This window comes from Pituophis catenifer, unplaced genomic scaffold (assembly GCF_029215685.1).
Source record: "Pituophis catenifer annectens isolate HBS135680 unplaced genomic scaffold, rPitCat1.0.hap2 SCAF_7, whole genome shotgun sequence".
In the NCBI taxonomy this organism is placed as follows: Eukaryota; Metazoa; Chordata; class Lepidosauria; order Squamata; family Colubridae; genus Pituophis; species Pituophis catenifer.
Genome location: NW_027256887.1, coordinates 42,532,178 through 42,556,723, shown reverse-complemented (window position 1 = coordinate 42,556,723; position 24,546 = coordinate 42,532,178). Strand labels below are relative to the sequence as shown.

At 40.2% G+C, this 24,546-nt stretch overlaps 1 protein-coding gene across 2 annotated transcripts in view; it reads right to left on the bottom strand.

Annotated features, from left to right (window-relative positions):
• Positions 1 to 337: 337 nt before the first annotated feature.
• TBC1D30 (TBC1 domain family member 30) overlaps positions 338 to 24,546 on the bottom strand; it is a 29,213-nt gene continuing 5,004 nt past the window's right edge. The window contains exons 2-12 of one of the 2 annotated variants that reach the window (XM_070947138.1): positions 22,749 to 22,810; positions 21,899 to 21,964; positions 19,604 to 19,729; positions 15,154 to 15,339; positions 14,763 to 14,931; positions 13,745 to 13,913; positions 9,073 to 9,178; positions 7,067 to 7,173; positions 6,833 to 6,972; positions 5,694 to 5,900; positions 338 to 1,144 (exon numbers count right to left, since the gene is read on the bottom strand). In XM_070947138.1, coding sequence (XP_070803239.1) covers positions 414 to 1,144; positions 5,694 to 5,900; positions 6,833 to 6,972; positions 7,067 to 7,173; positions 9,073 to 9,178; positions 13,745 to 13,913; positions 14,763 to 14,931; positions 15,154 to 15,339; positions 19,604 to 19,729; positions 21,899 to 21,964; positions 22,749 to 22,810 — 2,069 coding nt within the window. In that variant the 3' untranslated portion in view covers positions 338 to 413. The remainder of the gene's footprint in view (positions 1,145 to 5,693; positions 5,901 to 6,832; positions 6,973 to 7,066; positions 7,174 to 9,072; positions 9,179 to 13,744; positions 13,914 to 14,762; positions 14,932 to 15,153; positions 15,340 to 19,603; positions 19,730 to 21,898; positions 21,965 to 22,748; positions 22,811 to 24,546) is intronic. The other variant, XM_070947139.1, reaches the window with a different exon arrangement.

Sequence of the window (24,546 nt, the reverse complement as noted above, 5' to 3'; positions counted from 1 at the left end):
TTTTCTTCTAAATTGTTAAAGGATGTCTGTTAGTAAGCCACTGGAAGTCTTGATAACATTTTTGGATGTGAATAAAGTTAAAAATTGCCCTTCCAAGTATTTGAGAATTCTTGACCGAACGATTTAGAATTAAACTTTCTAAAGTTCTTTCCTATGGCTATTATCTATAAAGTGGCAAACATTTCTCATGCTGCAAGACAATTTTTAATGTGAAAAAGAATTATGTCACTATGTAGTTCTACCTTTTCAAAAAAAAAATATATATTTTTGTATATACATAAGTGATGTCTCTTCATTATTTCCAATGAAAGAATTAAATTAATTAGAAATCCCTTTGGAAGCATAAAGCATAATAAAACCTACAATAATGGTATGTAATAATTATACTAATGAAGTGCCAGTTGTTTTACATATCATCGTTTTTTAGACCCACTGTTACCACTTGAAGGCTTATTAAAGCTCCTACTCATTTGTGGAAAGTGTACAGTTGGGGTTCTTTCATTTGGGCCATACAATCCTAGATTTCTGGCTGCAGCTGATTTTCTGAGTGGCTTGACGCTAGGGAAAGGACAAAAGACTTGTGGCTTAGAAGTGCAGGATTTTGCCACTATTCCACTGTCATTGGCTAAACTTGGCAACTCAGAACTGCTTGATTCATCTTCAGTACCATCTCTACTCTTCTGTGTAAATTCCAAGGTTTCCAACTTCTGCTGGACCTCTGATACATAGACACTGGAATTATTATTTTTATAAATTGGTTCAGGAGATTGTCCATCTATTGAAATGTTCCCATCACCTTCCATAGTTTTAAATTTATTTGCAGTTTCATCTTTTGTATTAATACTGCTAGTTTTCCCACATTCACTCTGCTCCTCTATTAGTCCTATTGTATCTCCATAACCCAGATGGCCTTTGGCTCGTGCTATGTTCTTTCGGTGTACCCTCATGTGAGTGCGCCATGGAGAGTTTAGCTTTGCTTTAATATCTTCATGCGGACCTGGTAGCATCTTTCCCCCAGTGTGGCTTGGAACATTGTTTTTGGCAGACTTGCTGGTTTGTTTGATCTTCTTCCCTAGCAGAAGATGGTTGATTACTGGAGAATGATTCACCTGAGAAGGCGTAAGACTGGTAACTGGACTTTTATCTGAAATAAAAATAAATGTATTTTAAAGTATACTGTTGAAAGAGACATGGCAAATAGAAAGACCATTTTCTGATTGTGTTGTAGACACAAAAGTAAAGACTTCTGGATTTGAAGAAGAGGAATGTTCATTTCACTTATATTCTACAGCATTATTTTTAAAACCAAACCTGAGTCATCTATCTTGCCCAACAAGTAAACACTGCATTATGATTGGCTGCAATTTTATTCACTGGAAAACAAAATGGCTGCAAAAAAGTAGAAAATATTATTTTCAGAGTAGAAAATACTGAAAGTAATTTTAATTAACATTTCTACAAATGAAAGGAAAGGTGTTGTATATAGGAAGCAGCCTTGGAACAATTTCTCTCTCCCTCTCCCTCTCTCTCATTTGCAATAACTAGGGGTGACTCTTCAGAATTTTCCTTTTCCTCCCAGAAAATGCCATTCTCTTATGCACTGCTACTGCTGTTGCCTATCCCAAAGTAAAACCACATAAAAATACACTTTTCCTAGCAATGATGATCAGAATAGATATTAATGTGAAATCTAATATAAATACTCCAATAATTAATCTATGAATTAAGTTAGGGTTTTTTAGTCATTGAATAAACACCATGATAATAATTTAAGTAATTATGTTTCCATTCCCACTTAGGTTAACTAAATCATGCCAATAGGATGCTAGATATCTTTAACTTTAACCGGAGGGAGGGGCCCCTGGTTGAGATGTGCCCATCAAGCTTCAGAGCATTCCATCAGCCGAAGGCCCAGGGGAGGGGAGGGGAGGCGGGGGGTGGCGGTTATTATTGAAGAAGATCTGGGTCCGAGGGAGACCACTGTGCCACAAACTGCCGGATGTGAATCCCTCTTTGTGAGATGGGGTCATGGGGTTCAGATGGGCTTGTTGCTTACATACCTGGCTCCCTGCCGCGTGGCAACGGCCCTGCCCGAGCTACTCGATGTGATAGCCACGGTGGCAGTTGATTCACCCAGGCTTATGGTCATGGGTGATTTCAACTTGCCATCCGTTGGTGAAACGTCTGAGATGGCTCGGGAGTTCATGGCTTCCATGACGGCCATGGACCTGACCCAGTTAGTTCATGGCCCCACCCATGGGGGGGGTCACACTCTGGACTTGATTTTTGTCTCTGGCCAGTGGTTGAGTGGTCTTGTTATAGGGTATATAGACATGGAACCCTTGTCATGGTCAGATCACTTGCTCCTTCGCCTGGACCTTCGAACCGCTACACCCCACCGCAGGGAGGCAGAGCCAACAAGATGGGACCGCCCCAGGCGCCTGATGGATCCTGATAGGTTCCAGATGGAGCTTGGGCCACTTCCTGAGGATCTGTCACATGACTCGGCTGAGGACCTGGTGGCTGCCTGGGATCAGGCGGCTGGTGGGGCCTTGGATCGTGCCTTTGCGGCCTCTGACCCGGTGCCGATCCCTTGTGGCTCCTTGGTTTACCGAGGAACTGAGGGAGATGAAGTGCCGGAAAAGACGCCTGGAGAGTGGTTGGAGGGCCAGTCTCGCTGAATCTGACCGAACACTGGTAAGGTCGCATATTAAGACCTACCTAGTGGCGATAAAAGCGGCAAAGTGTAACTACTTTTCCGTTCTTATTGCGTTATCAGATAATCGTCCGGCCGCCCTGTTTAGGGTGACCCGCTCCCTGCTCCATCCGGGAGTGCGGGAGGACCCCCTGGAAGGCAGGGCCGAGGATTTCAGACAATACCTGTAGGACAAAATCGCTCAGATCTGGGGGGATTTGGACTCTGACTGGGTAGATTCGGGCAGGGTGATGAGGAATAGTCTTGAGAACGTTATCTGGGAAGAGTTTGACTCTGTGACTCCTGATGATGTGGGCAGGATTTTGGGGAGACTTAGTGCGGCCACATGTTTACTGGACCCGTGTCCCTCCTGGTTAGTACTGGCTTTCGGGGAGGTTACACGAGGCTGGCTCCAGGGAATTATCAACGCTTCGTTGAGTGAGGGTCACTTCCCCGCTGCCTTCAAAGAGGCGGTAGTGAGGCCTCTCCTCAAGAAGCCTTCCCTGGAGCTGGCAGTGTTAGCCAACTATCGTCCTGTCTCCAACCTTCGCTTCGTGGCGAAGTTTGTTGAGAGTGTGGTCGCGCGACAGTTTCCACAATTCCTGGAGGAAACATCTTATCTAGATCCGTTCCAGTTGGGTTTCAGGTCTGGGCACAGCATGGAAACGGCATTGGTCGCGTTGGTAGATTATCTCTGGAGGGCTCAGGACAGGGGTTGCTCCTCTGTTCTGGCCCTGTTAGACCTCTCAGCGGCTTTTGATACTATCGACCATGGTATCATGCTGCACCGGTTGGAAGAGTTGGGGATGGGGGGCACTGTGTTATGGTGGTTCTCCTCCTTTCTCTCAGACCGGTTGCAGTTCGTGTTGGCAGGGGGAAAGAGGTCGACCTCGAGGCCTCTCATTTGTGGAGTGCCTCAGGGGTCAGTCCTCTCGCCCCTTCTGTTCAACATTTATGTGAAACCGCTGGGTGAGATCATCCGTGGCTTTGGGGTGAAGTACCATCAGTACGCTGATGACACCCAGCTGTACATCTCCACCCCAGGCCACCCCAACGATGCCCTTGAAGTGATGTCCCAGTGCCTGGAGGCTGTGCGGATCTGGATGGGAAGGAACAGGCTCAAGCTCAACCCTTCCAAGACTGAGTGGCTGTGGTTCCCGGCATCCCGATATAGTCAGTTGATTCCATCACTGACTATCGGGGGCGAGTCTTTGGCCCCCACGGAGAGGACGCGCAATCTGGGAGTCCTCCTGGATATGCAGCTGTCCTTGGAGGAACATCTGATGGCTGTAGCCAGGGGGACTTTCTGTCAGGTTCGCCTGATCCGCCAGTTGCGGCCCTTTCTTGATCAGGATTCCCTGTGCACAGTCACCCACGCCCTCGTCACCTCGCGCCTGGACTACTGCAACGCTCTCTACATGGGGCTCCCCTTGAGGAGCATCCGGAGGCTCCAACTGGTCCAGAATGCGGCCGCGTGGGTAATCACGGGAGCCTCCTGGCGCTCCCACATAACACCGCTCCTGCGTGAGCTGCACTGGCTCCCAGTGGTCTTCCGGGTGCGCTTCAAGGTGTTGGTTACCACCTTTAAAGCACTCCATGGCATAGGACCTAGTTATCTTTGAGACCACCTGCTGCTACCGATGACCTCCCACCGACCTGTGCGCTCCCACAGAGAGGGCCTCCTCGGGGTGCCATCAGCCAAACAATGTAGGCTGGTGACCCCCAGGGGAAGGGCCTTCTCTGTGGGGGCACCTACCCTCTGGAATCAGCTGCCCCCAGAGATAAGGAGAATCCAAGACCTCGGTGCCTTCCGCCGTGCCCTTAAAATTTCTTTTTTCAGCAAGCCGGGGTGGCTTAACATATTTTTTAACATATTTTTAAATATTTTTAATTGGTTTGTTATCTTAAATTGGGGCCAAATTAATATATATCTTTTTAATTGTTTTTAATGTTTGTATTGTATGTTTTTTATCTGGCTGTACACTGCCCTGAGTCCCTCGGGAGACGGTGCGGTATATAAATTCGAAATAAAATAAAATAAAAATAAAACTTACATTTATAAAGTACATAGTCAAAAAGCCACGTCATACCTCATCTTATGCAATGAAGGTTGATTAATTGAATATGGTATTCTCAAAGCACATCCAAATGTCAAAAATAATCAACATAGCTAAACTATGTAATTGGAAAAGATTAGTAAAAGGAAGATTTGGCAATCTTGGAAAATGAAACTTTTGTTTCGGTTTGACAACGTAATTGTATTGCATTTGTCAAATTTTTGAAAAGATGCTGCCTTGTGACATGCAGACCAACTGTCCTGAACATCCATCCTTGCGGACAGAGAAGAGGCCATAGGTGCAAGATACAGCATGCAAACACTTTCATTATTGCACCAGTGCAAGAGGTTATCGCAGGAGGGTAAGTGAAAATGCAAGACCTCCATTGTTAATCCCACAGACAATATGACCATTAACTATATCGATTTATTCTAACTGAAGCAGCATATAAGCCTGTGAAAAAAACATATTTACCTATATATAAATTTACGGGATTTAGATCAAAAGTCTTTATACACTAAATCACCTTATTCTTGTAATACTTCAGTAGTTCAGGCTGCTGCTTAGTACCTAGTTAGGTGTTTAGAAATTTGTATTCCAAATCCAAGGATGCCAGAAGTGTTAGTGAAATCAATACTAAAGACCCCTAGAGCCCAAATAGCACAGATATCTTTAAATACCATTATTCAGCTGGTCCCTGGGATCTAAAACTATCCCAAGGTCATCATCTTCATACCCTAACAAAAGAAAAACAAAGATTATAAACTCTTTTATAAATAGCTTTTCACCATCAGATGAGATTATTTCAGTCACGCTGCTAGATCTCATGTTTTTTTCTTCTTCTTCTTCTTATACACTGTAAACTAAACTGAATACAACTGTGATTTGCTTCTTAATACAAATACAACTTGAACTAATATGTCCTTCCAATTATTAATTACCTGCTGTGATGTACACATGATGAACCTGCTGTTGCTGCTTCTTTTTTATCCGAGAATACTGTCTTTTCAATGCATTGATGTCAGTGGTCATACGTTCCATCATCATACTGTTAAAAGCTGCATGATATTCACTTCGGCAAGCATTTATTGCACCAGGACTTAGTTCTGCAATGTTACTGGAGCCTAAACTGTGCTCTTGATTATGGTCTGGGAAAAACATTGGACATATATCAGCCAGCTCACAATGATACAGTTGAAGCTACCCCTGATATTTCCACTTAACTGAATTAGAAAACTTAAAAAGTCCTGCATACAGAAACTATCTAGAAGCAAATCTGTAAATACCTTGAGAAAGTACTGCTTTATTAGTGATAAATACTTGGCTGAGGATTACAGGTTATTTTAGAATGTAGTGTACAGTCAGCCATGGAAAGATACTGATAAAAAAACCAATTCCTTAATGAACTTATAAGATCCAATTATCATATCATATGTAGATGGGGACTTCTCAACCAAAGATCAATTTCTCTATTTAAAATATTATTTCCAATGTCTGTAAACTGTGATGGCATGGCTGGCATCATAATGTCACCTGCAGGGCTGTGGTTTGTATTTTTGTAGTCTTTGTGGAGAGGCACCTCTTGCAATACCTTTCAGTGAATTTGCAAACAAAAACTTTATTACAGCCAAAAGCAATATGCTATTTATGCAATATCAGTAGAAATGAAGGCATGGTCAAAGACCTTGCTTCAGTTTTTTGATGTTTTCCTGCCACTTCCAATAGAGCAATGGCAGAGGATCTAGGAAATGCAAAAAGTAGGGTTCAGGGGCCACATTTTGATTTCTATATTGTCTAATATACAATATAGTATATTATCTATATACTATATAGTATATATTAATATACAATCTATGGCCCTTGCCATAGATGCTAGACACATCACATCACTGTCTTATCAAAGTCAAAGTCACACAACTGCAGTGACTTTTTATTTGCATATTTGATTATCAACTTAGATCTGACCGGGAGTAAGAAATGAAATATCATGTTTGAGGAAATGAAATTAGCCTCAGCAACAAAGCTTCATATACCAATTGAACTCCCATAAAATTATTGAAATTTCAGAAATAATATTTACCTTTGAAATGCTTTTGATACTTCTGTAGTTCTGGAGCCAAAAATCCACTAAATGGTCCAAGACATCCAATAACATTTGCTATGGAGTCTTCATCGTCTATTTCATTTTCTTCATCACTGTCTTTTATTTTTCCCAGTCGGCTAAAAACCCAGGGCACACAGAATAATAATTTGAGCGATTCCTCAAGCTCTATCTTTCTTTACTTACACCACAAAAAGTCAGAAGATGCCTTACCTTGCAGTTGATTTTACCGTAGCAGGAAATGGTGTAATGTTGTATGTATATTTCTCCCTTAATTCAGATAGCTGAGGGAAGGGGAACTGGGCCATAGAATAAACCATCTATGAAAAAAGAGAGGAAAGAAACTGAAGTAAAAATGCCTTTAGGACACTTTTTATGCAAATTCAAATACAAGATAATTCCCATATATTTGCAAGATTAGGCAATGCCTTTTCCACATTTACAAAAGCAAATATGAAAAGCTTGATTTTTACTAATGCAACAAACATTATCTGTAGGAACTACAAAGAATAATCCACAAGAAATATAACCAGTCAACTCCTGAAATAACCACTGGAGATAATAGGAGTGTTAGGGTGAAAATAATGAAAAGTTGTGAATCAGGGTGGATTTGATTTAAATCGAGTTGATTTAAATCACACTTTAAATCATGATTTAAATCACTAGTAAAAAGGCTTGATTTAAATCAACTCGATTTAAATCATAATTTTTAAAGAGCAACTGTCATCTCTGCTACTCCTTTGACCCACTGTTGACTCACCGATAGTCCGTGTTGCAGAATATACAGCCTCATGCTACATAACTAAGCTCCATTTCATGCTGAATAAACTAAATTATTTATGTATCTTAAATAGAAAACTATCTTACGATAAGATTTTACCCCCCAAATTTTTTATTAAAATATATTTGATAAAAATCAAAAAAATCCGATTTAAATCAAAAAAATCTGATTTTTTTTATTTTTTAAAAAAAATCATTGATTTTTATCCACCCTGTTGTGAATGCATGTATTTCTTGTATTCAAAAGAATTTGTTTGCAGAGCAAACCATGCATATGTATATACAACTACTTATTTTACACCTTAAATGCATTTATCCTCAATGCCTTGGAGTCTGAACTATATGATTTCAATTTTAAAAAAACAATCTGTATCAACAGCAACAGATATATTCGTAGAAATATGTCTGTTACTTATATAAAGAAACTCTCTCTTTTATGGATTTCTCAGTATCTCAACACTTCATTAAGTGACTTTGGACTAATATTTTACTAATGGTTTAGGCTTGTTCAGTGAAATTACTGTAGTGCATTATATTACAACAAGAATACTATCCCTGTCGTGTCAAGTCGATTTCTCATTACAGTTAGTCATCCAATAAATAATCAAAACTATCAAGATTTTATTAAGGCTGACAGTAATAGTAAGAAAACTTGAAAATACTTGTAATACATGCTTAGGATTGAAATACATTGATAGGGCAGTTTTGGATATTATAAGTCTAGTTAATAATGTCTCCATAGGGTAGGGGGGGCAAACTATCCTTTAAATTTACAGTATTATTTTCAAAAACTCATTTTTGTTCTTTATTTTGGTCAGGTAATTTTTCATGCACAATCTTTCACATTCATGTGAAAAATGTGGAAATTGAATTGTCTTGATAAAATAAATTTATATATACTGCTTGATTTTAGATATTTTTATTAGAATATAGTGATTCCTTCAGTGGTGGGATTCAAGTAATTTAACAACCGGTTCTCTGCCCTAATGATTTCTTCCAACAACTAATTTGCCAAACTGCCCAGAAAGTTAACAACCGGCTCTCCCGAAGTGGTGCGAACTGGCTGAATCCCACCACTGGATTCCTTATTCTCAAATATTGTTCTAAATATAAGCCTCTGCAAACTTAAATTATGGACTAACAGATGTTGCAATTTTAAGAAATGAACAAAAGGCATACAGTAAATAATGCCAGATGAAATTTTGAAAATGTTTTTTGGGGGGAATTCTGGATTACATTTTTAAATAAATAAGACATTGATTAAAAAGCTGTGGCTTAATATGCAAATCTGCTAGACCTCAAACAGTATATCTTGGATGAAAGATGAGAAAAATCCCACATTGTACTGATAGTGGCAGGCAAGCAATTCAGCAGCATAAAATCAACAAATGTGTGAACAACCATTTAATGTGTAAATAATTTCATATTTTCTTACTAACCTGCATGAGTTCATTGCTATCAATGAGTTTATCTTCCAGCATCTCCTGGGTTAATTTTCCCATGGTGCCATAGAAGTCATCTGCAGTTTCACAAGAATTGACCTGCCTGCATCACAATACAAATATTTCTGTTACTATACATGTTGCAATCCTATATTGCACATTATTTGCTTTATTAAGCTGTTTTTCTTGTTTCCTTAGGACTACATTTAAGGCCGGCTGGCCTAGGTAATGATGGCCTAAACAGGGAATTACAAATCCTTGCTACTTCAAGGATAGCTTGAGATCAGTATCCTTGGATACTCATCATAGTAATGGCAGAGAACAAAGATATGGTGATATCCAGTTACACAAGGAAAGGGAAATTAAGCATTTAACAGTTTTTCCCTCCTGGAAGTCTTTATCAGCAATCAACTATTGGACAGATCAACCCTTCAAACAACCTGACCTTTAGTCTCAGTAGTGTCAGGTCAGTCTTATAAAGCAGGTGAGAAGCTACATTGGCCTGTGAAATAGATACCTATTTAGGAAAGCAAGTCAGTGGTAGGTTGCCCCCGGTTCGCACCGGTTCTATAGAACCGGTAGTAAAACCGGCGGGAGGCTCTGCCCACCGACCCCGACATCATCAAAATGCTTCTGCGCATGTGCAGAAGACCACGCAAACGAAGCAAATGCACACACGGGGCCCTGTTGCGAACCGGTAGTAACGGTAAATAGAACCCACCCCTGAAGCAAGTATGCTGATATGGGCCACATCCGTTTTGGCTGGATATTCTGAAGTATACATCAGCTGAAGAAGGAGAAAATGTGATGTAGCTATTATTCATGAAAACAGTATCTACCTCAACAATTGTGACAAAACTGTATCTTTCAGCCCGAGCACCTTGGTTTGGAATTAGAAATAAATCAAAGATTTTGTTAATTTATTGCTTGTGGTACAGTCTGAAAGAATCCCTAACTGACCAGTGGGAATTGCATTTGATGTCTGAGACCCCTGGGTTTCAATATCCATTTTAGGTTTTGTCTAGAAAAAAATAGGAATTCATAGCAGCTATAATAAGGATAGTCTATCCCAGTTGATCACAGGTATGATAAACGATATAGATTATATATTTTGACAATTTATTCTAATCAGGGGAATGTTCTGTTAGTGGGAAAATCTCAAGTTTCTCCTTTGTCATGGATGGAACTCTATTGGATTAATGGTTATACTTCACTTCTATAGAGGTGCCTGAAACATTTATTGTACTCAGCTAGTTACCAAGAAATCTTCAAATGACTTGGAACTGATTCTACCAATAATTTATATTTCTCAAGTAGATTTCAGATAGTGTAGCCTGGAAATAGTTGCTCTTTGAAAACAGGAGGCATAATATGAAAACGGGTCAAAATAATATTTCCTCTGATCTGTCTGATTTGAGAAATCACTAGTCTCATATTTAGAACTGTATTCTGACACCCATATACCAGTATATTTTTCTGAGACAGGAAATATACCCCCATCAGGAAATGGGATTGTTCCCGAGTGCCTCTCTGCAATCTGTAATGGGTTGGATGATACATAAAACTGAAACTGAATCCAGACAAGAGGGAAGTGCTCATTTGTAAGGGACAATAATTTTAATGAGGGGCCAGATCTGCTTGTTCTAAAATGGGGGACCAAAATACCAGAAGGAAGAGGTATACATTTTTGGAGTGCTTCCAGACTCATTTCTCTCAGGGGAGAGAATCTCTGGATTGAGACAACAGTTAGAAGCATTTTTATCAGTTTGGATGTATCCCTTCCTGGAAGAAAATTATCTAAACATTATACTTGCACAGATTACCTCAAGGGTTGACTGTATTCCAGGAGCAGGAACAATAAGACTTGTTATGGGTCTTTTTTAAAAGAACTTTTATGTAGGTCTGCAAGGAGCTACATAAGCTGCAAGGAGACTGTTTCATGAAATTCACTGCCTCAAGATTTCAAACTCAATAGAAATGAAGCTCATTGAAGACTGACTTCAAAGTAGTTTATTAATAATTGCATTAGCATTTCTCTTTAGTGATAATTTCTGCCTCCAGACCCCCTTTATAGGAATTTTGAAGTGTAAGCCACCCAAAGTCATTGACTAAGATGGGCAGCTATAGAATTTGAATAAATAAATAAAATAAGATAAACAATATGAATGTTAGAAAAATAATTCAAATGCCTTTATATAATATAAACCATTTTCCAGCAAGTTTTTGCTTAGAATTTTTTTTACAATCATTGAGATAAACTGTTAATTACAGTTTTCAGTGTATCTGTAAAGACCAATAAAATAGTTTAATGTCTACCAAACGGAATAAAAAAAAAAATCTGACTATAGTGACAATACTTAGAAAGCTTGTTCAACTTCCAACATTTACCATGGAAATAACTTGCTATAAGCACTTAAAAGTAATTCTTCTAACAAGTTGGTGCTGGGTAACTAGTATCACCTACAACCATATTTTTATTTTTGCGAAATTTAAATTGTCTTATATATTAGAAGAGTTTTTTAAGCTTTCAATGTGGGCTTCAAATACGATCTAAGTACATCTGACCTCCAAAATTATTGGAATTCTACTTCAGTCCCCACAAGCCTCAACACTGATACGGGATGAGAGAATGGGAACTATCCAGAGGACCAAGTTCCCCTTTCTTGCTATTACGTTCCTGAAATCACAAAATATGAAGCTCGGTCTCTATAGTAGATGATGTTGTAATATATAAACTACTGATAGTTCTTGACTTATGACCACAATTAAGCCCAAAATTTCCACTGCTAAGCAAGGCAATTGTTAAGTGAATTGCACCCAATTTTATAATCTTTTTTGGCACAATTGTTGAGTGAATCACGGCAGCTGTTTAATGAATTATGTGGTCATTAAGTGAATCTGATTTCCCCCATTGACTTTGCTTATTAGAAGCAAGCTGAGAAAGTTACAAATGATGATCACATGATTCCAGAACAGTGCAACTGTCATAATACATGCCAGTTGCAAAGTGTCCAAATTTTGATCAGGTGACTATGAGGATGCTACAAAGGGCTGTAAGTGTGAGAACCAGAAGGAGCAGGCAAAGGATCATGATTTGGACGGAGATCTCTGCAAGAAAATTTTATCATGTTAAAATAAATTGCTGGAAAAGAATACTTGGGAGAAAATCAAGACTTTTTTTGTTTGTGTGAATTGTATTTCTCAGCTAAATTACTTATTTAATTCTTTGTGTATTTTTACCTAATCTGATAGACTTCAGGTTATAAGAGTTTGTCTAAAATATGGTGTGATGATTCAAATGTTGAACAAGGCCTGAAAGAAAACTAATTCAAGTTCTCATTCGGCCATGAAGTTTCCTAAATGATTTTTGGCCTGATTTTATATTACTCAGGCTACCCAATCTCACCAGGCTATTGACATAAATTGGACTATGTATGTATAAATTGGACTATCTGTGTTTCCACAAAACTAAGACTGGGTCTTATTTTGTTTTGGGCCCCAAAATAAGCACTAGAGCTTATTTTTGGGGCTGTCTTTTTTCTCCCCATGTACGCGAGGCCCATTTCTTCTGCTTGCTCATGGCTGGGCAGGCAGCCGCGTGGTGTGCCACTGCCACCACCGCATGGCCTGTGGGTGAAGCTGCCTCACATGCCCTGCACCAGCTTACCTCAGGGCCCCCACAGCCAGGCCATCCATGCCGTGACACCTGTTTTGCCTCATGACAGTGGCTCTGGCAGCCACGTCTAGCAGGAGCCCACGTGACCCCCAGCCCACTTCTGCTTGCTCGCACCAGCAATTGAGCAGAAGGCCAAGCAACGTTCCTGTGCCACGGCCTTGAACTGAGGTGTGGGGGTGGAGCTGATCCACATGCCCTGCACCAGCTTACCTCAGGGCTCCCGCAGCCAGGCCATCCATGCCCCAACGCCTAACTCGCCTTGCAGCCACGGCACCAGCACACCACTCAGCCTCCTGCTCTGTTGCGGCTGCAAGCAAGCAGAAGAAGTGGGCAGGCAGCTACTTGGGCTCCTGCTGCACATGGCTGCTGGTGCTGCCACTACAAGGCAGATATCATGGCACGGATGGCCTGGCTACAGAGGCCCTGAGGTAAGCCGGTGCGGGGCACATGGGGCAGCTCCATCACCACCCCTTGCCTCATGGCAGAATGGGCGAGCAGCTGCGCAAGCTCTTAAGTAGGGCTTATTTTGAGGGTAGGGTATATTAGGCACAGGCATAAAAACATGCTAGATCTTATTTTCAGGAAACAGGGTATGTACTCCATCTTGATTCTGGTAGAAGAGGTGGCATATAAAAACAAATCATCACCATCATTTTAATGTAGACCCCCCAGTCTCTTATGTACCTACTAAAGTATCACTTACGATCTAGTACTACAGTCACTGAACAGAATAATTCAACTTCACGCAAAGGTTTTAGGCCCCAACCCAACAACTGCCTTTTCCATGAGCAAGTGCACATAACCTCACTGAAAGAAGGAAATTGTATTGGTATGGTGAAATAGAGAAATTCAAAACAAAACAAAATCTTATGCTACAAGGGGAAAATAAAGGTGCACAACAATAATTTTCAGTACTTAAATAACATTTCAAAGAGCTTTTCCACAAAATTTATCAATGGTTTATTTTTAGACATAAAGTGAAAATATACTTACACTTCTAGTTTTGCCCAAATAGCCAGTGCTACTCTCAGTATAATTTCTGACCCCTCAAAGAATACAGAATCCCAAATTTTTAAAACTGTATGGTTAGGAAGGCATGTAGCAAACAGGGTCAGGAACCACTGCATAGTGAAGACATTTGTAAGTGGGGGTTCATATCCACCTAAAACAGAAAAAAAAAAAAACCAGGAAAATAACCACTTGCTGTCTCTTCTGCATATCCTAACACAAAAATGGATAGAGTACAGAATTGTAGTATGATACCAAATTATATTGTGTTTCAGCTTATGAATTCAAAGAGCTAAAAGTAATCATTAATGTAGATAATCATGTTCGTGGGATGCCATTTTTAAGTTTATAATATATTAACTCCCTCTTAACAACTTTAGCATGTGATCAAGCTGAACTGATGTCAGAAAAGCTAAACTGAGTGAGATCTGACTGATACTTGAACAGGAAACCACCTGAGATCACAAAATAAAATTAAAGCATGTAAAAATATGTTTGAAGCCCCATAAAAACAATCTTGTCAAATATTTACAGGCTCTGCTCTGCTTTTTAATATTTAAAAATGTAAAAGCTTCACTTGATGCAGAAAACCTCAAAACTGTCCTCAGTAATACCGTACTTAAATAGCACAATCCTTCAAATCTGTAATTGCTATATTAGAATTTTTTTGTCTACCACCTCATTTATAACTGGTTTTGGCGCATTGTTAGACCTGACCCAGAAGTAAAGGTGTCTACAATCTACTATTTCTAACTTGCGTACACATGCATCAAACCAAGGTTTTTAGCTATCACCTAAGATACCTGATATTGTCAATCTGCATATCTGATTTCATAGATTCCTATTTAATGGTATCATCTCAAACACCTTCTAATTTTAAACAGCGCTTATGGTTTCAACCCAGAATTTTTACATTTTTATTTTAAATTAGAAGTAATGAAATTTATTTCTAAGAGATAAAGAAGCAAAGAAAGGAAGAAATATTTGCATGATCATTGTATACCTCCACTTTCCTTGTTGGCAGCTCTTTGGAGAGTATCCAAATTCTGGGACAACTCAGGAAGTTTCATTCTCAGAAGATCTCGGAATACTGCCATGTCAACAGACAGTGCTTTCAGATTATTGACAAAATAGCTATCAGGCAGCACTTTATCAATTAAGTAAATCATTATCTGAAAATCAAGCAGAAAAATGGGATAAAGATAAAAGATAAATCTTTACCATCCAAGCAGCAGTCTATTTGTATAAACATAAGTTATAAATTGAATCATAACTGATTTTTATATCCATACATCTTCATTTAGTCTTTAGGGGGCCTTGTTCCTATACTATGGTATTTTTAATAGCCAACAGAATACAATATGAATAAAAATGTGGTCAACAGATATACTTACTTTTAATGCATCTCCCTCATTGCCTTCTACTACTTCCAGGATGAGAGCAGCAAGGATGTTAAAACCTTGGCAATATCCTACAGATTTATTCCATCTGGCATAAGCCAATAAAACTCTTTTCAATACCACTCTGTCTTGTTCTGCCTCTTGGCCACAATAAGAACTGCATCCCGTTCGATGAAGATCCTAAGTGGGAATGGAAGAGAAATAATGAAATATTTCACATTTCTTTAAATACAAGTATAAATTATACCTCTGTATTTTTACTTTCTGATGTCAACTGATCACATATTGTGCTCTGGAATCTAAAGATGGATGAAAACATCCATCTTTGCACTAGAACGTTTGAGCAGCAAATAATCAGCATTTCATGAAGTAATTATACTCAATCAATAAGCATTAACAATAATGTAGAAACTGTCACATAAAACATTCTTTTTGTTGAACAATTCTTCAATTCTGTAGAATGTAGAATATACCATAGAATGTAAAATATGTGTGACTAGATTTTATACCTTTGTTCCAAGCATTCAACTAGCTATACTAGTCCAAATTAGAATTTTCAGAATATTAAGGGAAAATAAATTAATTTGTCCTTGAGCTACTTGTCTGGTAAATAATGCACTGAAGTTAATATTTTTCCCAGCTAATCATCTACAATATATCAAGGAAGGAAGACTCAGAAAGGTAGCACAGAAATGTAAGTTTTTAAGGAGACATGTTAACAATGAGAAAAAAGAATTGGATTTTTCCTTTATCCAGCTACTTTTTTATCTGGGCATTAACAGAATTTAATTTTTGTTACTTTGGAAGCTCCCTTAATACATTTCATAAGAATTGAATCTATTCTGGAAGACAGTGGTAATTTATTGTTGTTCTGTTTACTGCTTTGTTTTGCAATTCTGAGGGCAAATCTGATGATTATTTGTTTGATACGGAGATCATCCTACAAAACCAGTATAAAATGAAAAAATAAATGTGCCATTAGCAGTACAAAAATAAGGGAAGCAGGGAAACTGTGATCAAACTGAGACAATAGTGAGAAATTATAATTTCTTAATTGATTACTATAAAATATAATAAGAACACTCAGCACATAAGCATCATTGTACTATTTCATTTCATTTTTCATTTTATTAGATTTCTATACCGCCCTACTCCCGAAGGACTCAGGGCGGTGCACAGCCAAACAATAAAAACACATACAATACAAAATTTAAAAAATAGAATAAAATCAAATTAAATAATTTTGGCCCCGACAAATTTAAAACCCCAAACTTTTAAAACCAATTTAAAATTGAATATATAAATACTAAAAGATATTTAAAATTTTAAAAATCTTTATAAAAGAGGGAGGAAATTAGGCCAGGCCAGCCTGGTGAAATAGTAAGGTCTTTAAGGCACGGCGTAAAGTGCGCAGATCCGGGATCCTCCGTATCTCTGAGGGGAGCTCGTTCCAGATAGTAGGTGCCCCCACAGAGAAGGCTCTCCCCCTGGGGGCCGCCAGTCGGCATTGTTTGGCTGACGGCACCCGGAGGAGCCGCTCTCTATGGGAGCGTACCGGCCGGTGGGAGGCCATTGGTGGTAGTAGGCGGTCCCACAAGTACCCGGGTCCTAAGCCATGGAGCGCTTTAAAGGTGGTAACCAAAACCTTGAAGCGCACCCGGAAGACCACCGGGGGCCAGTGCAGCTCGCGCAGGAGGGATGTTACATGGGAACGCCATGTCGCTCCCATTACCACCCGCGCGGCCGCACTCTGCGCCAGTTGGAGCTTCCGGGTGCTCCTCAAGGGGAGCCCCATGTAGAGAGCGTTGCAATAGTCCAGGCGGGAGGTGACAAGGGCATGAGTGACCGTGCGTAACGAGTCCCGATCCAGAAAGGGACGCAACTGGCGAATCAGGCGAACCTGATGAAAAATCCTCCCGGTCACGGCCGTCAAGTGCTCTTCTAAAGACAGCCGTGAATCCAGGAGGACGCCCAAGTTGCGAGCCCTCTCCGTGGGGGCCAATGATTCGCCCCCAATAGTCAGTGATGGCGTCAACTGACTATATCGGGACGTCGGAAACCACAGCCACTCAGTCTTGGATGGGTTGAGCCTGAGCCTGAGCCTGAGCCTGTTCCTCCCCATCCAGATCCGTACGGCCTCCAGGCAACGGGACTTCACTTCAAGGGCATCGTTGGGGTGATCCGGGGTGGAGATGTACAGCTGGGTGTCGTCAGCGTACTGATGGTACTCCACCCCGAAACCACGGATGATCTCACACAGCGGTTTCACATAAATGTTGAACAGGAGAGGCGAGAGGACCGACCCTTGCGGCACCCCACATATGAGGGGCCTCGGGGTCGACCTCTGTCCCCCTGTCAACACAGACTGCGACCGGTCAGAGAGAAAGGAGGAGAACCACCGCAACACAGTGCCTCCTACCCCCAACTCTTCCAACCGGTGCAGCATGATACCATGGTCGATGGTATCAAAAGCCGCTGAGAGATCTAACAGGACCAGGACAGAGGAGCACCCCCTGTCCCGAGCCCTCCAGAGATCATCAACCAATGCGACCAATGCCGTTTTCGTGCTGTACCCGGGCCTGAAGCCCGACTGGAACGGATCCAGATACGTCGTTTCATCCAGGTGCTGGGGGAGCTGTTGCGCGACCATACTCTCAACAACCTTCGCAACAAAGCGAAGGTTGGAGACCGGACGATAATTTACCAACATTGCCGGGTCCAGGGAAGGCTTCTTGAGGAGAGGCCTCACCACCGCCTCTTTCAAGGCGGCGGGAAAGTCACCCTCACTCAGCGAAGCGTTTATAATCCCCTGGAGCCAGCCTCGTGTCACTTCCCGGGAAGCCAGTACTAACCAGGAAGGACACGGGTCCAATAAACAAGTGGTCGCGTTCAGTCTACCCAGAATCCTGTCCACGTCCTCAGAGGTCACAGGATCAAACTCATCCCAGATAACATTCTCAAGACCTGCCCCTGTCTCTCCCCCTGAGACTACCCAGTCAGAGTCCAAATCTTCCCGAATCTGAGTGATTTTGTCATACAGATACTGAACAAAATCCTCGGCTCTACCCTCCAAGGGGTCCTCCCGCGCTTCCTGGTGGAGCAGGGAGCGGGTCACCCTAAAGAGGGCGGCCGGGCGATTATCTGATGACGCAATAAGAGCAGCAAAATAACTACATTTCGCTGCTTTTATCGCCACTAAGTAATTCCTAATCTTACTAGTGGGATCTTACTAGTGTCCGGTCAGATTCAGAAAGACTGGCCCTCCAACTACTCTCTAGGCATCTTTTCCGGCACTTCAACTCCCTCAGCTCCTCGGTAAACCAAGGAGCCAATTGAGATCGGCGCCGGGTCAGAGGCCGCAAAGGCACGACCCGATCCAGAGCACCAGCAGCCACCCTATCCCAGGTGGCCACCAGGTCTCCAGTCGAGGCGTGTGCCAGAACCTCAGGAAATGGCCCAAGCTCCATCTGGAATCTGTCAGGTTCCATCAGGCGCCTGGGGCGGAACCATCTTACTGGCTCCGCCTCCCTGCGGCGGGGTGCAGCGGTTCGAAAGTCGAGGCGAAGGAGAGAGTGATCTGACCATGACAAGGATTCAGTAACTATATCCCCTATATCAAGATCCCTCAACCACTGTCCAGAGACAAAAACCAGATCCAGCGTGTTTCCCCCTGTGTGGGTAGGGCCATGAATTAACTGGGTCAGGTCCATAGCTGTAATGGAAGCCATGAACTCCCGAGCCATCTCTGACGTCTCACCCACGGACGGCAGGTTGAAATCCCCATGACCATAAGCTTAGGGGTATCAACCGCCACCGCGGCGATGACGTTGAGTAGCTCGGGCAGGGCTGTTGCCACGTGGCAGGGAGCCAGGTACGTGATCAGCAAACCCATCTGAACCTCATGACCCCATTTCACAAAAAGGGATTCACAGCCGGCCGTCTGAGGAACAGTGGCCTCCCTCGGTCTCAGACCTTCTTTAATGATAACCGCTACCCCCCCCGCCCCGCCCCTGTGACCTCGGCTGATGGAATGCTTGGAAACCTGGCGGGCACATTTCAATGAGGGGAACCCCCCCTCCTGGCTCAACCAGGTCTCCGTAATACCTGCCAGGTCCGCACCCCCCTCCTGAACAAGATCACAGATGAGGGGGGCTTTATTTACTACGGACCTAGCATTGCACAGCATCAGCCGAAGGCCTGGGTCCTGAGGGTCTATGCAACCTGAGGAGCGAGTAGAGCCTTGGGGGCCGGAGCACGCCACCGCTCGTAGACAGCGAGTGCGCACTCCCCTAACACAATATGGCCCCCTGCTCCCGCCTTATCTACCCCTCCCACCTACAGTACTGATGATCGAAAAACTATCCGGACAAGCTCTAACCCCCCCCTCGATCCCGATACTATGAATGTAAAACTTTAATAAGCAAATTAATAAGCTTTTAAATACCTTCACAATCTGTATTCCCATGGAATCATCATCAGGATTACTTCGGTCATTGAAAGTGAAACGCATAGTTTTATCCCAGTCAATCGCTATACTCTTTAAATAGTGATCTGCCAAAGTGAGCCAAACCTTAAAAGATATACCACAATCAATTTTAGTTTTGCTTGAAATGGATTGCATTTTACAACTTTTCAAAAATATTCTGCATATTTAATATGTTGCCATCAATTATATATATAGCACAGGAGCATAAATGTGTTCACTTGTTTATTCTAAAATTAAGGAAGAGGCAGAATGTTCCATGCCCTGCCAGAATGAGACCAGGGATTCTGAAAATATACAGCATGGAGACTTAGCATCTTTCTCACTTTAGACTTTGTGCTTTCTATGCAAAGTACTGGAGGGGGAGGAACCTAAATTAGATGGTCACATTATAGATGCATCATGTCCCTGTGCTGCACCTACCCAGCTTTAGCCTTTTTATATTCAGACAATAAGCTAAACTGAGCTGGAGTTATTGGAACAATGATTAGAACAAATAGGCATGACTTTCTTTGGAAGCTAGGTAGCCATCACCCCCTGATCATGATCTGTGACTTCCCTCATAGGAATAACATTTCTACCAGCAAAACTTAAGTATATGGATGGAAATTATTTGTTTAAATTATTCCAAGCATGCTAACTAAGAAGTTTTGATATATATCCCAGACAGAAATATGTAGTCCTACAACTTTTTAAGTGATACTGTTTTCTAAATCTACTTCTTTATTCTGCTTATTTTACACAATAAAGTTTACAATCATAGCAAATTAAAAACCATATGCTAAATTAAAGTAAGTTACATAGTTATGAAATGCCTGTATATAGGGAAATGTGTACGTTTATAGTGAAATATATTAGCCATATAACAGTATGATTACCTTAGAAAGGATTCAAACAAATTTTTTTAGAAGTATCTTCCAGGTTACCCAGTGTGTTCAAAATGCAATATTTCAGAAGAAAGCAGTAAACATGAATCTAATCTGTGGATAAATATCTTTGCCTATTCGTTGAAACTACAATCACAACTCTAGCAGACTGACCCCTCTAATTTTGGCATACAATTACAAATATTTCTTGAAAAGACCGATCCAAAAGAAACTGAGCCCCTATGGATTCTCCAGTGATACCATCTTAACCTCAGTTAGATCAATATTAAATCAAAGGATCTTAAATAAAGTCAAACACAAATTGCTTCTTTCTCATACAATATAATTGCAAATAACCACGTTTTAGTGCCTAAACCAGACTCATGTTTATATCACACTTCCCAAATTCAGAAGAGCTTTATCTTTCATTTGATTTAATGTTTTCCCCACAGCTGCCCTGGAATGGAAATACACGAAAACCCCATATGAAACCCTCTACTACTCTATATGGGTGCCATAGAAAACACAGCCGATGTTGGTCTTGCTAGTTCTAATGGGATATTCACCACCAGTTGACCACCTCTCTTTTATTTAAAATTCTGGGACACTCTATTAGCTTTTACCTGCACTGTCTATTAAATAATGAGCCTTGGTAGTACAGTGGTCTAAAGCACCCTGTTATTAAGACCAGCTGCCTGCAGTTACTGCAGGTTCGAATATCGCCAGGCTCAAGGTTGACTCAGCCTTCCATCCTTTCTAAGGTAGGTAAATTGAGGACCCAGTTGTGGGGGCAATAAGCTGATTTTGTATAAATATACAAAAGGATGAAGGCTATTGCTTAGCACATTGTAAGCCGCCCTGAGTCTCCGGAGAAGGACGGCATATAAATCAAATTAATAATAATAATAATAATAATAATAATAATAATAATAATAATAATAATAATAATGATAAATTTATTTCTCTAAAAATAGTAAAATTTTGCTACATTATGTGTTGTAAGCTTTGCCGCCCACAAGTCGTTGCTAATAATTCCTGTTCTTAAGGAATAGTTTTATGTTGTTCATTTTATTTTTATTGATCAATGACCAAAATACAATTCTAGTAGGTGTTTATTTTAGTATTTGTACATTTCTTAATTTAATTGGACTTTCTTAATTACCTTTCTATTGGTACAAAATAAGGAAAACATCTTATCTGTTATTCCTAATTTCAGTATTTTTCTAAGAAGGATTTTGCTTAATTAGAAACTTTTACTGGTACCTAGCCTATAGTATTAAATACATGGAAGTTTTCATTGCTGGACTAAACAGCAACTATTTATCTTCAGTCCAGAGCTTCACATAATGTTGATCACTATGCATTCTATGAAGGACAGGAGTTTACTTACCTTTCTTCTCCACTCCTTTGGAATTCCTGTGGACAGTCTAGCCACTGCTTTGAGAGCATCATGCCACTAAAAGCAACCATCCCAACAGTGTGAAATTATTTCAATTTGAAACATAATTCAACATACAGTGCAGGTGATCCTCGACTTATAACCATTCATTTAATGACCATTTGAAGTTACAACAACACTGGAAAAAATGACTTACAACCGGTGCTCCCACTTAAACCGTCCCTGCATCCTATCAAAATTTGGGCCCTTGGCAATTGGCCTGTATTTATGATGGCTACAATGTCGCAGGATCACGTGATACCTATTTGCGATTTTCCCAGTTAGCTTCCGACAAGCAAAGTCAATGAAAAAAGCCAGATTTGCTTAACAACCAGGGAAAAAAATCATTGTAAAATTAGGCGTGCTTCACTTAACTGCCTTGCCTAACAGTGGAAATTCTGGTCACAATTGTGGTTGTAAGTTGAGGACTACATGTATTTCAATATTATAGAAGCAATATGTACCATTAAACTATTTGACAACAAAATATTTAAATACAATTGCAAAACATAGAAGAAAAAGGTGCTACGTATTAATTCATTTACACAAGAACTGCAAAAATATACAATTGATTTTAATACTTTGAGCTTCTTTCTATTGAAAATAATAATAATTCCCACTGAGGAAGAAAAAAATCAAAATAAAATGGAACAAATGCAATTACAGTTCAGCTCTTTCAAATAATAAAATACATCCCAGTTTTAATTAATTAATGCAGTTTTTAAATTATTATTTGTCCACATGCTTGGAAAATAAGGATTTTTTGTAAGACTATTTATTCCAATGAATAAAAATCAGTTACCTGTTGAAAACCATTCTGACCTAATGATGGTTCAAGTGTAAACTTCAACTTTGTGTCCACTCCTATGCAACACAAATAGAAAACAATTACTAATACCTTCATTTATCAATCGAAACTGCATCCCATTAGATAGCATATTATAAATTTGATATGCAAAATTAATGCATGGATAACATAACCTAAAATATAAATATGACTATACAAAAATAATGCAACTTTTCACAGTGAGTTATATTATTATTAATATGCCAACTGACATTAAGCAAATAATATTCTAAACTAAAATAAATATGGAGAAAAAATATTTAAATTACAGAGTATGATCATCTCTTTCTATATCAGCGGTTCTCAACCTGGGGGTCGAACGGCCATTTCACAGGGGTCGCCAAAGCCCTCTCTCGCCCCCCCCCACGCCTTCACTCACCCTCACTCTCTGCTCTGTTGGATCGCCGGCCGTTCGCTTACCCCACCCACTCCCAATCTATTGCTGCCTCCGATGGCTAGAGGAAAAAAAAAACTTCAAATTCTTGCCGCTGGGCTTCAAAGGGCTGCCCTAGAGCCAGTGGTGCAGCCGAACCCTTTGTTAAATTGCTGGCTTGCCCCGCCCCTCCGCACCACTATTTATTGCCAATAAATAGTGGTGGGCGAGGGGCGGGGGAGCCAGCAATTTAACAAAGGGTTCGGTGTTTTTTTTGTAATTTTATTGGCCCATGGAGCTTCAGCATAGGCTAATTGGCCTCCCGGCTCTCAGCTGATTTGTCTCAGCTGTTTTGCTCAGGGCTCTTCTGCTTCCTTGCAAAGAGTGCTGATTTTTTTTCCCCTAGCTATGCTGAGAAACGAAACTGAAACTGCTTTGCTGTTGCTGCAAGGTTGGAAAATTAGGCAGGCAGAATTCTTTTCTTTTTCCTCACCAAAAAAGGTAGGTGCAAACAATGGGAAATTTAGGGGAAAAGAGGAGAGTTCAAGATTTTAAAACACAAAAGAAAAAAAGCTCTATTTAACTAGGGAATTGTAATAATTGAGATACTATTAATTGTATATTGTGTTGAAAGCAGAAATGGTTAAGTTGTGGTTTGGAGGAATACATGGGGGAAATTATTTGGTTTATTATTATTGGTAAATATAATTGATTTGTAAGAAATTGGATTGCATGGAAATAATTGGAATATTCATGTTCATATTAATATATAAAAAGGTAGTTATATAACTAATTGATTTATATTAAAATGTTGAATTTATATTAAACAACTGTAATATTACATAATTAACCAATGTGAGGATGGATATAAAAATAGATGACAATGGGAAGGGGTATAATGTAGAATAGAAAGGAAAAATTGAACTTGATTAAGTTTAGAGATGAGGATGAAGGGTAATATTGGTTTTTTACAAAAATAGAGGAGGAATAAATATGGCAAAAAGGAAATATAGAAATTGTAAATTTAATTGAAATGACTAAACACTGTTTAAATTTGTGAACCGGCCAAATACTCTGTTCAAAGAAAATACATTGTATGTTTGTATGTGTGTTTCTAATTATTGTTATTTATTCATATTTGTTCTCTTTTATTCTTTAAAGTTTAACAATTCATTCTTTATCTTAATATCTTTATATTTGTTTGGGGTTGGTTTTCTTCCCTTTCATCTTTATTGTACAGCAATCTTTCTCCTCAAACCTACCACCTCTCTCTTTTCTTTCCTTCTTACTTTCTCTTCCTCCCCCTCTTCTTCTCCTCCCTATTTCCTCTTCCTTTCTCCTTCTCCTTCTCTCTTCCTCCCTCTTTTACCCTCACTCCTA